General features: G+C 38.7%; 1 protein-coding gene and 1 long non-coding RNA gene across 4 annotated transcripts in view; one reads left to right on the top strand and one right to left on the bottom strand.

Moving 5' to 3' along the window:
- LOC112450399 overlaps positions 1-13,311 on the top strand; it is a 29,016-nt gene extending 15,705 nt beyond the window's left edge. Inside the window, exons 3-4 of the long non-coding RNA XR_003039003.2 lie at positions 5,947-6,077; positions 13,263-13,311. This is a non-coding gene — a long non-coding RNA (uncharacterized LOC112450399). The remainder of the gene's footprint in view (positions 1-5,946; positions 6,078-13,262) is intronic.
- glra4b (glycine receptor, alpha 4b) lies at positions 1,615-14,386 on the bottom strand. Of its 3 annotated transcripts, none has more exons than XM_017412651.3 (10): positions 14,260-14,386; positions 12,074-12,201; positions 11,284-11,351; positions 7,849-8,072; positions 6,641-6,723; positions 6,409-6,546; positions 5,938-6,152; positions 3,958-4,134; positions 3,524-3,613; positions 1,615-2,520 (listed from the first exon to the last, which is right to left on the bottom strand). In XM_017412651.3, the coding sequence occupies exons 1-10, from the start codon at positions 14,319-14,321 to the stop codon at positions 2,248-2,250; spliced, it is 1,458 nt and encodes a 485-aa protein (XP_017268140.1). In that variant the 5' UTR covers positions 14,322-14,386; the 3' UTR covers positions 1,615-2,247. The 3 variants fall into 3 exon arrangements, with proteins under 3 accessions (XP_017268140.1, XP_017268141.1, XP_017268142.1); XM_017412652.3 differs by having other exon boundaries at positions 3,524-3,610; XM_017412653.3 differs by lacking the exon at positions 14,260-14,386 and having other exon boundaries at positions 11,284-11,531; positions 12,074-12,206.
- Between the last annotated feature and the right edge of the window lie 932 nt (positions 14,387-15,318).

The raw sequence follows: 15,318 nt of genomic DNA, 5'->3' as shown, positions 1-15,318 counted from the left end.
TTAAAACTTCAACATAAAAGATGGTGGGCAATATTCATGCTAGGCCTTTTATTTAGGTCGAGCTCTTAGATGGAGATTAATAATCTCACTAATGTTAAAATTTATTATAGGATTAAATGTAGTTAAAGTATATTGCATTTAATCATTTTCAAGATAAAACTGATGTCTACAAACTATAAAAGGTTCAGCATCAATGATCATCATACCAGTAATGTTTATACTAAAAGAAAAGCACTCCTGATTTATTCACACTTACAATACTGATTTGAGCAGCCCTCTTCTGGTGTGCGCACGTGACTCCTCTTTAAATAAATTATTTATACAACAGCTGCATTTGAAGCCAGGATTTATTTTTAAAAAGGCTGGTTTCTGCCAAGAGTTATTTCCAGTTATTTGTGCACAGATATTCTAAATACTGTGAGGTTTGAGTAAGCGTTTCTCTTTTTTTTTTTTTTACCAATTCAGAGCAAAGCTATGGTGATAATTTCCAGTGAGGCAGCGTCGCTGTAAAGATTCCAGCTCTATAGAGTCATAATGTGCGAATTAAAACCTTAAGGTGAGATGAAATGTGTAAATCAATAATACTGTACTTGATTTGGGGATTTTCAGAGAATAAATTCATTTTCTGAGATAAAATGTCAAAGATTAACTGAATTTATAATATTGAAATCATATGAAAGAAAGGTAACATTAAGATGCATTGGGTATGTATAATTTACCCATTTTCTCATTTTAAATCAGTTCAAAGACTATATTTGTTTAAAAAAAGGCACAATTTATACTTCCTCACTAACTGAGTTGAGCGTTGATAAATATTTAATTGGCACTCACTCTGAAAGTTGTTGATAAAAAGTCTTAATAGGTGCAAAATAAAGAACTTTGTGAAAGAACAACTTCAACATTAGGTACATTGGCGTCAAATAAGGTTATGTTTACACAGTTTGTCAGTGATGCTTTACATTGATCCTATTGAGAGACTGAATAACATTGATGATGAAAAGATCCATATTTGCCAATGATGTTTATTTGTTACGATTATGCCTCACTACATAAAGTTTTATCAATAAAAAGTAACATCTCTGAAATTCTGAAGTTTGTGGCCATTTTTGTGGTTGCCAAGGTTGCTTAGCTGTGGTGGCCATCTTGATTTGGGGTGACCTCAAAAGTTAATCGGTTGCAAACATTTACCCAGTGAGAGATTTACTAAAATTCATCCAGTGACTCATAATATATTTTGCTAACAGACAAACACGATTAACACCAGAAGTTAAAGTTTAAATTTTGAAAACAAATCTTGTGTGATTAGTTAACTCTCGGAGTATAGGTTGAGGATTACTCTCAGCTACTAATACACAAAATATTAGCTCAATATTTGTAAAATTACCCAAGTTGTGGCCATTTTTGTGTTTGCTAAAGTTGCTTCTCTGCGGCGGCCGTCTTGAATGTTTCTGACTCCAAAAGCTAATCATTTGTGGATGTGCCTTTCATTCATTACTTTCTGAAAGTTTCATTCAAATTCATCCATCGGTTCATGAGATATTTTGCTAACGGACAGACAAATGAACTCACACACAAAAACATTATTGCCCCTTTACCTTCGGCAGCGTGTTTAAAAAAAAAAAAGGGGGCCGATATACAGTAAGTGTTTATTATAAACAAGACACGTTTTGAAGACTCAGTAATATTTCAATCTTTATTATTTCCTGGTAATTAAAACCTAAAATAGACATGTCCTTAAAATTTTGAATTTAATCCTAGAGTTATGCAGCAAACAATAAGACCAGGTTTGTAAATAAAGTTGAGACATTTCACAGAAAGAAGTGCAATTCATGGCAGTGATATATTCTGATTGTTTTGTCTCAGACCCTGTTGAACATGTTGAATATGATAAAACTTGTAAATGTAATAAAACCAACCCTAAAACCTGGAGGAATAAGTGCACTGTAAAAAAAAATCTCAGCCTGGATGTGCTTCAGTTCAAATACAAGTGACCCTATGATGGCTGACATACAGAAATGTTCCTGTAAAAGTGACCTGTTAGTTGCTTATTGCATCTACACTGTAAATTATTGTGTAAAGTTTGACAATCATCCAATAAATAAATCATCAACAAACCAACAGATTTCTTTTAATAGCATAGCATTTCCCAGTTCGACATGTGGTCAAGGACTCTCAGTCTGTCAAAGTTTTGGTGAAGAGACCAGAAGGTATCTCATGGTTCCTCATGGTTCCTCGGTCTGCGTGTCTTCAGACTGTGAGCTGGACGTCCTCATGTCTTAGAACCTTGTAAGTGAGCCAGTAGAGGACATTAAACATGAGGAAACTCATGGGGAAAAGAGCTCGGGAGATGGTGTCAATCCTCTTTGCTCGCTCCACGAAGCGCCGCCGTATTTCATAGAACCCCAAACCGGGAGGTAAATCGGCAAAGACCGGTGTTGCATCCATTTCCGGCGCGCTTCCTGCTGACAGAGCGAGTCCTATGCTTTGGAAGAGGAAGCCCTGCTGTGCCAGCTCCTCCTCCTGGAAGACAAACACAAGGGGAGGATAACAACACTTCGGTTTGAACTTTGAGATCTGAATAACTAGAAATACACTAGGACGGCCATTGCTCGCTCTAAGTGAGATTCATGGCCGCCATCTTGCTAGTTGCTACATGTATCACTGTACTGTTCGCATGTGTCAACGCCTTTTGCACTTTTAACATATACCATGCATATTTTGAAAACGGAGAACAACAGTATGCTGAGATGAGCCTCCCACCAACTCATCAAGCAGAAAACACTGAACTAATGGACCAGTGATACCATGATAAAACTGAAGTGCTGTAATCATTCTAACCACATCAGTGCATGATTGCTCTTTAAGTTATTAAAGTTATTACTTTACATGTCTACTTAATCTAATCAGAGCTCTGCTAACAGTGTCTGTACTTAAAAACTTAAAATTATATATGTCATTTTGTTCATAATTTAAATAGAAACATTTCAACCTTATTTCACATGCAATTCAGTATTTAAACATAAAGAACTGGGATTTTGTCTTGCCTACACACTAAGTCACTATTTTTCAAAGATTTTGCATAAAATAGGTAAAACAGGTTGTAAATTACTATTAAGCATTTATTAACTATTTAAGAAAGTGTTATACTAATACTGATTATATATTTTCAGCTGGTATATCTTGGCCCTCAGTACCCTGCTTTCTAGCAATCTAGTCTAGAGAGAGCGACAGCCCCTGGCATAAGAATGCAGTGTATTAAACTTGTATTTCCAAAAGAAAGATAAAAGTAATGCAATGTTCTTTGAAATGCAGGTTTCAGTAAATATAGCAGTTAATGGCAAATCAATGGGCTCCTTGACTGAGTTTTGTCTTTTCCTCAGATAACTAAGTAACTAAGAATGACAAGTAGCACCTACCAAGATGGCATCACAAATTCCTGCCTAGTTAGCTTAAATTGCGCTGTGCTTGGCCTTCCCAGTGTATCTCAATTATCCCTCGAACTGAATGGGGAACTAGACTGTACCCTGGCACAGGCACTGCACCGCTGGCTGCCATGAGAAGGATTGTTTCCTGGTGTGTTGTTTCCTTTCACCTTACTGTCACTGCTTCCCTGCTAACAGCAAAAGAAGAAGAAGAAGAAGGAAAAAAGATCACAAGTTTTATCATCAAACAAACGGTGCTTTTGTTTTTTGAATTAGCCACACAACTGTATTTAAGTAATTATTTATACTGGAAGGTGTCTTTGGCCTGGTTGTGCTTCTCATAATATCCAACAAAAAGAGCTAAGAAAACTCTTAGAGCAGGGAAAAAGGTGACTTGAATTAATTACAGGTCATTGCCGGCTGTGTTTCCCAGTAGGGCTGCAGCGTGCAGCTGAACTGTTGCTCCTGCGTAGCTGGGCGCAGTGAATAGCAGGTGACAGCTGCCCGAGGGCCTGAGTGGGTGGGCTGTACTCACAGTTCTCTGCCGCTGCTGCTGCTGCTGCTGCTGCTGCTCTTTGAGCTTCTTCCTCAGTCTGAAGAACTCCTTGTGCTGCCGTGAAACGAAGTTAACAGCCGCGTACTCCAGCAGTGCCGCAAACACGAACAGAAGACACACTGCCATCCAGATGTCTATGGCTTTGACGTAGGACACCTACCAAACCGGAGGGAGAACATGTAGAGTGCAAGCTATAATGAGGGCCTAAGTCAATTTAGAGGGGCAAAGTTACCATGGCAACTTTATGTGTTCGAGTTAAAAGGTGCAGCTGTGAGCTCTAAAAGGAAAAGTATGTTTTAGCCTAATGCAGAATGTACACACTGGTGCAGATGCAGCGTGCCAAAAGTAACAAGTTATATTTCTGTATTTTGCATCAAATTTTCATGTTGCAGACTGTTAGACATATGAGTGAGCGTTCAAGGTGTGAAGGTATACCTCAGAAGACTAGTTCAGATCTTTTGAACAGGGATTCTGTTATTATAATATGAGCAATTAATACCTTACCTGATGTATAAAGCTCTTTCAGCAACCTCAGTTTGGATCAAATTGAGTTCAATCCTGCCCAGACTGATGAGCTAAAGGCTAGTCAGAGTGAGGCCTAGACTGCTGTCTTTAAACTTCAGTTCCCCAAAATTTGTTGTGGTTCAAACTAACACTTTCTAAAAAAAAACTTCACATTGCTGTCACATTCAGACAATTATTAACGTAGAATTTTAGGGTTATTTGTAAGTGCAACCAGCTGCAGCGGTTCCAGTGCAGCTTTAGTCACTTTCAGCAGGAATATCAAAATATGTCTGCAGGAATAACAATGTAATGTGACACAGACTGTGGCGTAAAGGTTTATAAAATAACATTCACATGAACCCTTCTGAAATATTTCACACTGGAGTATTTTAAGACAGCACCAGTCAGTCAAAACAATCTGTTTCTCCAAATTGAAGTGATTCAAAAAGCTATCTAACAGGTAAGATAGTATTTGTTTACAACGTCTCCAAAGAAACCCACTTTTACTTTTACCCAAACAAGATACATATTTATATAAAACTGTTGTAAGTTTAAACTAACTTTCCTCCTGACTGGAGCCATTGCAGTTGTCATCTACAACCAAAGATGTAGATTTTATTTCATCTCCTTTTTGCACACATGGAAAATGGATCAGAAGGAAAAAAAAGGCTCACTTTTAATTAAAGCTGTATTTTTTTCATTTAGCATTTAGAGTCAGTCATTTTATACCTTACTTATCAACAGTAATATACTTTTATACATCCATTAGTTAGAACAAACAAACCTTTTATCTTATAATATATATTTTATCTAAATAACTGTACTGTAATAATTTACTTGTTACTTTAATGTTTTGTTAATTAATAAAGCTGTACCTGGTCAAAGGGGATTTTTTGTAAGTTTAATTATAAAGTTTCTCAGTGTATCTTAATTTATAATTATCTAAATTGTCTTTAATGCAAAAATTATTAGGCCTCAGTAAACAAACTGTGGATGTTTTGACTGGAACAAATAGCTCCGCACAGAGCTGTAACGCAGCTCGCCTTAAACTGGAGTTGTTTTTTTTTGTTGATTTTTTTTTTCAGCTTATTCTGCATCTCAGGATGAATTAACTGAGGTTAAAGATTAAATTTAAAAAGCCATTCATTTTGTGTAAAATTTGATTTTATTTTAAAATATATAGAAAAATAATCTAGTAAACAATTGGTTACAAAGAAGTGCTTCAAAGCTAGAAAAAATTGTTCAAGTAAAGAGTCAAACCTTTGTTTTTTTGTTTTTTTTTTGTTAAAATATTTCATTTCATTAAAATCTGTCCACTGGTCTATGAGATTTTTTGCTAACAGACAGACACCACACACACAGACAAATACAGGGAATTACATGATCAGCTGCCTTTTTGGACAGCTTGAAATAATAAACGGCTCACTGTATTGGGTAAAATGCTAAAAGTCTGACCTTTGGCAGGGAGGCCCTGGAGCCTGAGCTCTGCGTCGTCATGGTGAGCACTGTGGTGATCCCTAACCCCACCCTGGCCGGAGCAGCATCCATGTTGATCCAGAATGACACCCAGGACAGGATGACTGTGAGCAGGCTCGGTATGTACATCTGGATCAGGTAGTAACCCATCTGACGCTCCAGGTAGAACTTGACCTCGATGCAGGTGAATTTACCTAAAGGAGTCATGAGGAGTTAGATCAGTGGTGCCCAATCCTGGTCCTCCAGGGCCACTGTCCTGCTTGTTTTAAATGTTTCCCTGCTCTTCACCAGGCCTGTTAATCACTCATGCATTTAAATCAGTTGTGTCAAAGCAGAGAAACACCTAAAACATGCAGGATAGCGGCCCTCCAGGAACAGGATTGGACACCACTGAGTTAGACGTTCAAACCAACAGGTGTTCAGGACATCGGGCTTTCGCATGCTCTGTACCTGTGTTGTAGTTCTTGGTGCAGTAACCAAGACCTTTCTCCTCTTTTAACACAAACTGAGGGAGCATCAGGTCATCGGCCACCTGCACCGCTCCAACATCCAGCCACTCAAAGATCAGGTCGTTCATGGTGTAGCCAACTGGGAGACAAGGAAAGGAGCACAGTGAGCGACACGTTTATTGACAATAGCTAGGTGGAAGAATATTTGTGCCTGCCTTGAAAACTGCACTCACAGCTCTCCAGCTGCATCGTGCACATCTGGCTGTCCATGGGAAAGTTCTTCAGATCCATGGGACAGGAGAGTGTAAGTGTCAGCCTAGGAAGCAGAAGCAGCAGCACTATAAGAGGCTCGGAACGATGTAGAAAACAAAACAATAACTCCCACACCCCTAAAACCCACCATAAAATTAAAAAACACACATTCCTTAAAGTCATATCGCCCACCATTTTTCATGATGGAGTTTTAAACTAAGATCATCTTATGATGAGGGATGAAGGCGTTGTAGCTGTTTGTAAATAACATTAGTCTCACGCGATATGAGATCTCACGAGACGTTTTAGCTCTTGAGGGATTGTATTGGGGATGACACTCAGCTACTACCACACCAAACTTCACCTCAATATTTGTAAATTTGATGGAGTTGTAGCCACCTTTGTGTTGGCTAAGTTCAAATGACGGCCATTTTGTTGTAGACGTACATCCGGTGTGTACTTTCTCATAGTTTCATTGAAATCCATTTAGTGGCTCATGAGATATTTTGAGTTCATGTAGCTGTCACAACTTTTTAAGGTTAATCTTTGATCATTTTAGAAACATTTCTTGTCTCTGCGATGAAATGAAAGCATCTTACATTGGTGAGTAATACTGCACCGAGGAGGAAATATGATTTAGTTTCATCTACAGACACTGCGGTTGTCTTCATTTTAATAAGCCCTTCACTACTATCATCATTTTATTTGCTATTCTTTTATTTTGCTCGTTTGTTCGCTGTTGCTAGCTGATTGTCCGGGGTCAAAGGTTAAGATGAGCTGATGATTCTCTTCATGTCTTACAGAGGTGCTAACAGAGCTTTAAATGATGCCTCTTATGTCTTATATTCTAATTATAACTTGTTACCATCACGCTACATTTCACCACTGCTTTAGTGCCACTTTACTGCCCTGATTTGGTCATTGCCTGCAGTTATACTTTTACATTAACTTCTTCCCAGTGCGTACTGGACGGTACAATTACAAATGAACTGAACCCGAGTGAGACAAACATGTAGAGGGCCAGACGGCGTGAGCAAAGGTTATGATTTCAGCTCTCAGCTCAGAAAGTTAATAATGACAAACTCACTTCACCAACCTTAAATATAGGTTTAGAAAGTGAGCTAAAGGAACATCCTGATTTATTACTAATCCACATTCACACCTAAGAGGAAAAGAATAAACAGATCACCTGATGCTGTAGAGGACGTTTCCGTTCTGGAAAATCCGAAGCAGTTTGTTGTCTGTGGTAACTTCATGAAAGTTTGCTCCCTTTTCATTTGCAAAGAACAGGTCGGGTTTCCAAATGGAGTCCAGCATTGAGGGGTCTAAATCCAGGGAGTCGTCTGGATATTCCTTATAGGCCAGTCGTGGGTCATTCCACTGCTGCCGTAGAAATACATTAAGCCGGTAGTCCTAAAATATGGAGACAGGATTAGATTTACTCTGATAATAAAAAAGGGAAAGAAAATATGGCAATACTTGCTGTGGTGAAGTCATGAGGAGAATTAGACTCATTTACAAACATCTGAATAATTTACACATGTTTGTGCATCTAAACGTGGTGAGAAAGCCAAGACAGAAACAAATGAAACTTTAAGGTGAAGGCAGCTCTTTAAAGCTTATAACCTGAACGACAGCAAACGGCACTCACAAGTTTATCAATTAAAGTTTGATGGCTTTCACTTAGAGGTGCTTTAGGGTCCTCGCTCTAAACCTGAATAAATCAAAAGTAAATAAGACTTTCATCAGACGCTCTCCATGTGCCCCGTAAATAAATAAAAGCGACATGGGTCAGACAAAATGAAAGGAAGAGGACTGATGTTCTGTACAGTCCTCACAAAATGATGCTTAGAGGTGCTAATTAGTCATAAAAATGTATTAACAGGAAGTTTAGGCAGCATGAAATTCAGTCTCTATGAAAAGTTAGAGAGGAGCCAAATACGGTACATAAGATAAAACAACTAGAGCTGAATGACTGTCGAAATTTGTTGAAAGAAGCTGAAGCTGAGTTATCAAAGCTAAAACAAGCAGAACAGAAGCTACAATTAGCAAAACTTTTACCGAAATCTAAACTTTGCACAACCATAGTTAAAAACTAAAATTGGCTAAACTGTAGCTAAAGACTAAAAGCTCAAATTAAAATTAAATTAAATTTAAAAAGTAGCAAAACTATAAATAAAAGCTACAATTATTAAAACCATTGCTAAATGCTGAAGTTTGCAAAACTGAAGCTATAAGGTAAAACCACCATTAAAGTAGCTAAAACCAGTACAACCATAACTAAAAATAGCCCGGTAGCTAAAATATACAATTGGCCCAACACAAACTTAAAGTTAAAATTGGTCATATTAAATGGATGAATGGGACTGAAATGTTTTGCTGGGTTTTGTTTTAAAAAATTAAGTTAAATAATGTTTTCTAAGGTATAAAAGATACAAATCCCAGAAGTCACAACACCCATTTCCTGAATGAGCTGAACATGTTGTTACCTGAATAGTTCCAATTGCTGAAAGCATGCTGAAGTAATTAGATGCCAAATAATCTACAGAAAAAAACTATAAACAAGAAATAATACTGATAAACAGTCAGTAAGATGATGATTTTATTCCATTTTAAGCTGTTACACTAATTTCCTTCGACAGTGGAATAATTATGTATCCCCCCTAAAATAATCAAAGCTAAGTGCAAAAAGTTGAGAGGATTTCCTCATCGGAACTTCTAGTTTGTCTCCTGGTCTCCTGCGTGTACAGTAAAGTAGTTCAAACTAGCTCCACAAGCTACGACGACAACATGCTGCTGAGTGTTCGTTCTGATGATTCAGAATTAATGTCACAGTGAATGAATAATGCATCAGCCTGAGGGACCACATTGGTGCTTTCACTTCTGTACTTGAATGTTGCTTGTACTTTACTGAAGCAGAATTTATTTTTTTCCTCTATGCGGGACGTGTATTTTGTCGCAGATTATAAAAAAACTTGCTGTATCGGCACTTTTAATATAGTAAAGAATTTGAGTCCTCCTTCAGATCACTGAATATTTATAATCCGTGTGACATACTGTTCGTTATCCAGGGCTAACTTCACGTTTGCTACTTCACAGATTCATTGTTCTTATGTTTTGTGACGAGACTCAGCGGAGCGCCTACACTGAAGGCAGGGATTATTGTTGAAAGGCAAATCTTGAGTGGAATTTTTCCCTCTTGTTACCATCCTGCGTCACACATTTAGACCAGAGGTGCAGTTGCTGTTTGTGAAAGATCGCCTATTAAGAAATAGCTTAGGCTGCGGTACTGCAAATGCTCAGGTACATACAGAAGAAGAGCAAAAACGTAACAAACGTGTAGTGGTTCATGAGATATTTAGCTAACAGACAACTCCAACTTTTAATGCCAAGGTGTTACGGTCAAAGTATGTGTTTGGGACGGTGCTCAGCTACTGCCATGTCAAATTTTATCTCATTATCTGGAAGATTGGCAGAGTTATGGCATTTTTGTTTTCTAAGGTCCTTGGCTTGATTGGGTAAACTACAAAGATTAATCAGCTGTAGGCGTACATCCAGTGGGTACTTTCTGAGAGTTTCGTTCATCATGCAGCCTTCATGAGTTTCTTTATAATAAAATTAAATGTTTCTGTTAGAGAAACGCTGTGGAAGTGAAAAGAGAGGCAGAGCTTTGGGTTATCCGGATCCTCTTTTGTGAAACCAAGTCTTGTTCAGGAGGCAACAACCTCTATACTTTACTATTAAGACTTGGGTTCAAACTCTCTTGGTTTGATCAAATTTATAGAAGGCTTGAGTTACCCTGGACCACCCGTTTGGTTGTGCTTTTGCTGAAGAACACAATGTGCCTCTTCTTCGTTGTTTTTACTCCATTTCAATCTGGAGAGACTCGCACAGAAAAGCTGCAGCAGTTAAAAAGTTTTATTTGACTTGAAGTTCTTTGGCGCTCGGACCCCGGCAGAAGACGTGCGTGATGAGGATCGCCCCGAGCTAGGATGGACAGCTCGGGGCGAGGATCGGGCAGTCCTCCCCCGGGGCCCAGGCACTGGTGGTGGAGTGGAGACCGGAAAGGAGGGAAGCCTGGAGGACGAGGATGGAGATGGGGAGGCGGGTTGAACCACGGCTGGGAAGCAGGTGGATTTGTGGATGATGAGCCTTTTAAAGGCTGAGTGAAGATTGGCTGAGGCGGAGTGAGGACCTGGCGCTGGTTGGCTGAGGCGGAGACATGGTAATGGGATGACGCAGGTAGGCTGGAGAGAGTCTCCCAGTATGAATTTACACCTAGGCTTTATTTACTGGCCTCTATATGTCATTTTTGGTGTTTTTGTTTGTTTGTTTGCTTTTTGTTCAGTGGATATTTATGGCTTGCTGTCCCTTTTCTCTTCTCAACCTGTATCCAGTGAAGGCCAATTCCTGAGTCTGCCTTCCTGTATGCTGAATTATAAATGCCTCTGGACTGAACCTGACTGTACACTGGATTCGATTGGACTGAAATAGAATAAATTAGTCTGCATGTAAATGGATTTAAATTGGACCTGCTCTGTGTAGCGCCCTAAAATGATTTTTGTTGTTGTGGTGAACAAGATTGTTTTGACATTGCCAGATAAATAAAGCAGGAATTACTCACCATAGTTGTCTCTGTGATGGACCCAAAGCTGTTGATGAAGATGTTGCAGGTGACGTTGACAGGAGGACCTGACAGAAGTGAACAGTCATGAAACATCACAACGACACACATTTCTTTAATACGAAACATGATTTTTTTTTTTTTTTAAAGAAGACTTCCCTAACTCCTGACTCCGACAAGGACCAGAGCGTTTCTGTGGATCTGCCTCTTCCCTTCACAACGTGCCGTGTCTCCATGCACAAACATGTCTAAGACAGCCAGAATAAAACTGTGTTGTCATTTCTAGTACACTCCCATTGGTGTAATCCATCTTTTGGACCACTAAAGACTTAAATATTTCACGGAGTCGTTTCCAGAAGTAATCATTTATTGATTCTTCTTTTGTCACATTAGTGTATTTATAGATAATCAGCTGGGATTTACCCCAGCTTGCAGTGACTGACAAGGATGTGGAGCAAGGATGAAATAAATCTGAAATGCGACCCCAGAGGCTAAGGGTGAAGTCTGTCAGAGAGAATTTACTGGCTTCACTCACAAGCAGGGCTCAAGATTGGACTGAAATAGGCCTGTGGGGTAACATGCCATGGTGACTGCACTTTTCTGTCAGTATAAAATCTGATAGAGGATTTTTTTTAAACACCCAAGGGCTGTGGGTCAACATAAAACCACTAACAACACATGATTTAAAAATAAAATAAAATAGACATACAGTATCTCACGCCTGGCCCAGCTGTGAATGATTTGTTCGACTTTAGCGCTCAGATTGTTATGCAAATTGAGGCGTGCTTACCTTTGAAATTGGGTCTGATGCGAGCGTCGTAGCCAGATGTGCGTCCCATCAGTTTGTCCAGGAAGTCTGACGGAGAGTGGGGTTTGGGTGCTCTGCTGGGGAACTTCATCTCTTTACAGAACACAGACCTGCCAGGGAATGGGCCAAACTACACTGTAAAATGTTTGTTTGTTTTTTTCTTCCCCTGTTTGTTGTTTCAGCTTATTATTAAACACCAGCTTGACAAATTATTGGTGAAGCTGTTGAGGCAAAATTGAACTACGAGTTGGAAAAACACATCACAGCTACAATTAAAAAGGAAAAAAGGTTAACATGAAATTTCTTGCCTAACTGAATCATCTTAAAGAGATGGGCTGTGTTCAAACTGTCCATTCGTTCGCTGTTATATCGTGAGTCAGCTATTTCGTAGTGCTGTTTGTACTTTTTATTTGTAATTTTTTATCTGATATGTAGTGCCCTACAAAGTGGTCACGTGGTTCAGTAAAAGCAGTGTACAGAACTTGTACACTACATACCAATAATGCATCGAGACCTAGACTTAACTAAAATAATAATGAGACAATGTCAACTGATATAAAACATTTACTCTAAATATAAAACCCTTTAAAAATATGCTGTAATTCACAATGTGAAAAACAGTTGAAATGCATCTTATTTTGGTTATGTGTTGCTTATTTTTACTACATACTACGACCTTAAAATGACTTATCTGTACAGTAATATTTACTAGGTGATAATTCATAATTTTAGTGTATTGAAGGTTCTTTTAAAGTTATAGTTGCAGTCCACGCTTGTGTAATAAGATATAATACAATGAAAACTAGGAACGAGTATGGGTAAATAAATCAGTGTTATGGAGACAGGTTATGTTAATTACATTTTCTCAGCCTAAACCACCAAATTTATCTTCATCGCATCACATTCAAAGTAGGTTGCTAATGATTATTTATGCTACAGCCCTCTAAAGTCCACAATGGTTATGATAAAAACAAACTTTTAAGCTCAGTGTGATGTTAACTAATTCAGTGAACTGATAAATTTCATTGAAATAACCACACACCTTTTTAATCAGCCCAGTATAGATTGTCAGATAGGATTATTATACTAAGAAGTTTAATCAACTAACTTATCTAGAACAACTTAATGGAAACAACTATTCATCCATCTTCTACCATTTATCTGTGGTCAGGTCACGGAGGCATCAGGTCCAGGAGAGAAACCCAGACCTCCCTCTCCAGCTCCTCCTGGGGGATCCCAAGACGTTCCCAGGCCAGAGAGGATACATGGTCCCTCCAGTGAGTTCTGGGTCTGCCCCGAGGTCTCTTCTCAGTGGGACATGCTTAAAAAAACATCCAAAGGGAGGCATCCTAATCAGGTGCCTGAAGCACCTCAGCTGACTCCTTTCGATGAGGAGGAGCAGCGGCTCTACTCTGAGCACCTCACCTTATCTCTAAGGCTGAGCCCGGCTCATTTCAGCCACTTGTGTCCGGGATCTTGTTCTTTTGATCATGATCCTAACCTCATGACCATAGGTGAGGGTTGGAACACTGACAGCTTTCCTTTTTATTACATTTAAATAGATTAGATAGTTCATACAGCTACCTAAAGGTGTTCAACCAGTAAGCAAAGTCAAACCAGCCAAACTCATACGGTTGTTTACACAAGGAGTTTTTTAATCAGGACAACATAAGATGTTAGAACAAAACACGTTTGTTCACTTCACTTGTGCTCATAATTATAAGTTGAAACAACATTTTAGATTTTACAGTGCAGAAAACATTTCTGTTTGAGGTGGTCTGTTTCTTTTAACATCAAGGATCATCAGTTGGATCCATTAATTATCTATATTTAAGAGTTTAACTGGAGCAGTAATTTGGTAATTAGAAGCATCCTTCTCTAAATGTCCTCACAAAGGACCAAACAGTCCAATTATCCAATTATTTTTTTCCTCAATCTGTTTCACATTAATCATGCATTTGCCACAGACCATTTTCTCCTGGCAGAACTGTTGTCTTAATTATAGATCATAAAATATTTAACTCCTTACAGAAAAGCTGACAAGCTTCTTGCAGCACCGAAACACAACGAAGCTGTCAAATCGAATTAAACACATCACACAAATAAATACGCAGCCTAAATGTTACACTAACCCAACGAAAGGTTGAGGCACTCAAATCATTTCTTACCTGCCTTTGTATAGAAAAAATATAAATGAAGTCCACAGCCAGCATAGGTCGTTTAGAAGCATTCCTAATCGGTAAAAACAGCAGATAATATTTTTTAAAAAGAACTGAAATTGGAGGATAAAATAAAATAAAAAAAACGCAGAGGGAACTTTCTTGCAGCGCTTCCAGCCAGCTTCTGTCTTCTGCGCTCAGATGCAGGTGTAAAATACAGGAAGCTGCCTGCTGCTGCTGTATAATTCAAAATCCAAGGGAAGTTCTTTTTTTTTTCTTCTTCTTCTTCTTTTCTGTCTGTGTTTGTGTGGATGACTTCAAGCTTGATCTCTTTTTCATGGCCATGTGATTGCTTGGAAGAATTACAGCAAGAGCACTTAAAGACACAGCACCATTTCCACAGTAGGGTGGCTCTTTGGGAGCCTCCAGTGAGCTTCTTTAAAAAAAGAAATAAAAATATTTGGGATTCATACAAGATTTAAAATGAAACTTTTTACTTACAAGGTGTGCACGCAGCACTTAGTTTAATGCCAGTTCTATTAGAATCAAATGAAATGCATTGAAATACCACAGGTTTCCTCAAGCATAAATAATCCTCTATGAAGCCACACATAATGCTGATGATGCACACAAAAGGGTAGTAAGGCATTACACTCCAAATTATTTGAATACAACACAGCTATTTCAGTGCCAGCACATTTCCAGAGGGTATTCAGCATTAGCAGCTCTGTCGAGAATCTGGTCAAATTAACCCGTCTTCATAGTGCCAGTAAAACTCAAATACAGATGTGGAAGCTCATGTTTATTCCTGCATACAGAGGAGGCGGAGGTTCAGCCATTTGCTCGTGCAAAATTAATGTCAGAGGACGCGATGGGACGTTATGGCTGCACGTGTTTGCCTCCCTCCACAGTTCGCTCCGGAGCCCGCAGTGTCAAATGAGATCAAGAAAGTGTGAGAATAAAAAACACACGAGCCATCCTAATAACAAGATGCCCTAAGTGGAGGGAGAAGGAAAAAAAAAAAAAAAAAAGAAGAAACATTTCTGCATGCTTGCTCATTTTTTCCCC

The sequence above is a fragment of the Kryptolebias marmoratus genome, linkage group LG13 (genome assembly GCF_001649575.2).
Source record: "Kryptolebias marmoratus isolate JLee-2015 linkage group LG13, ASM164957v2, whole genome shotgun sequence".
Lineage (NCBI taxonomy): Eukaryota > Metazoa > Chordata > Actinopteri > Cyprinodontiformes > Rivulidae > Kryptolebias > Kryptolebias marmoratus.
Note: the sequence above shows the minus strand (reverse complement) of the source record. Positions and strands in the feature narration are given on the sequence as shown.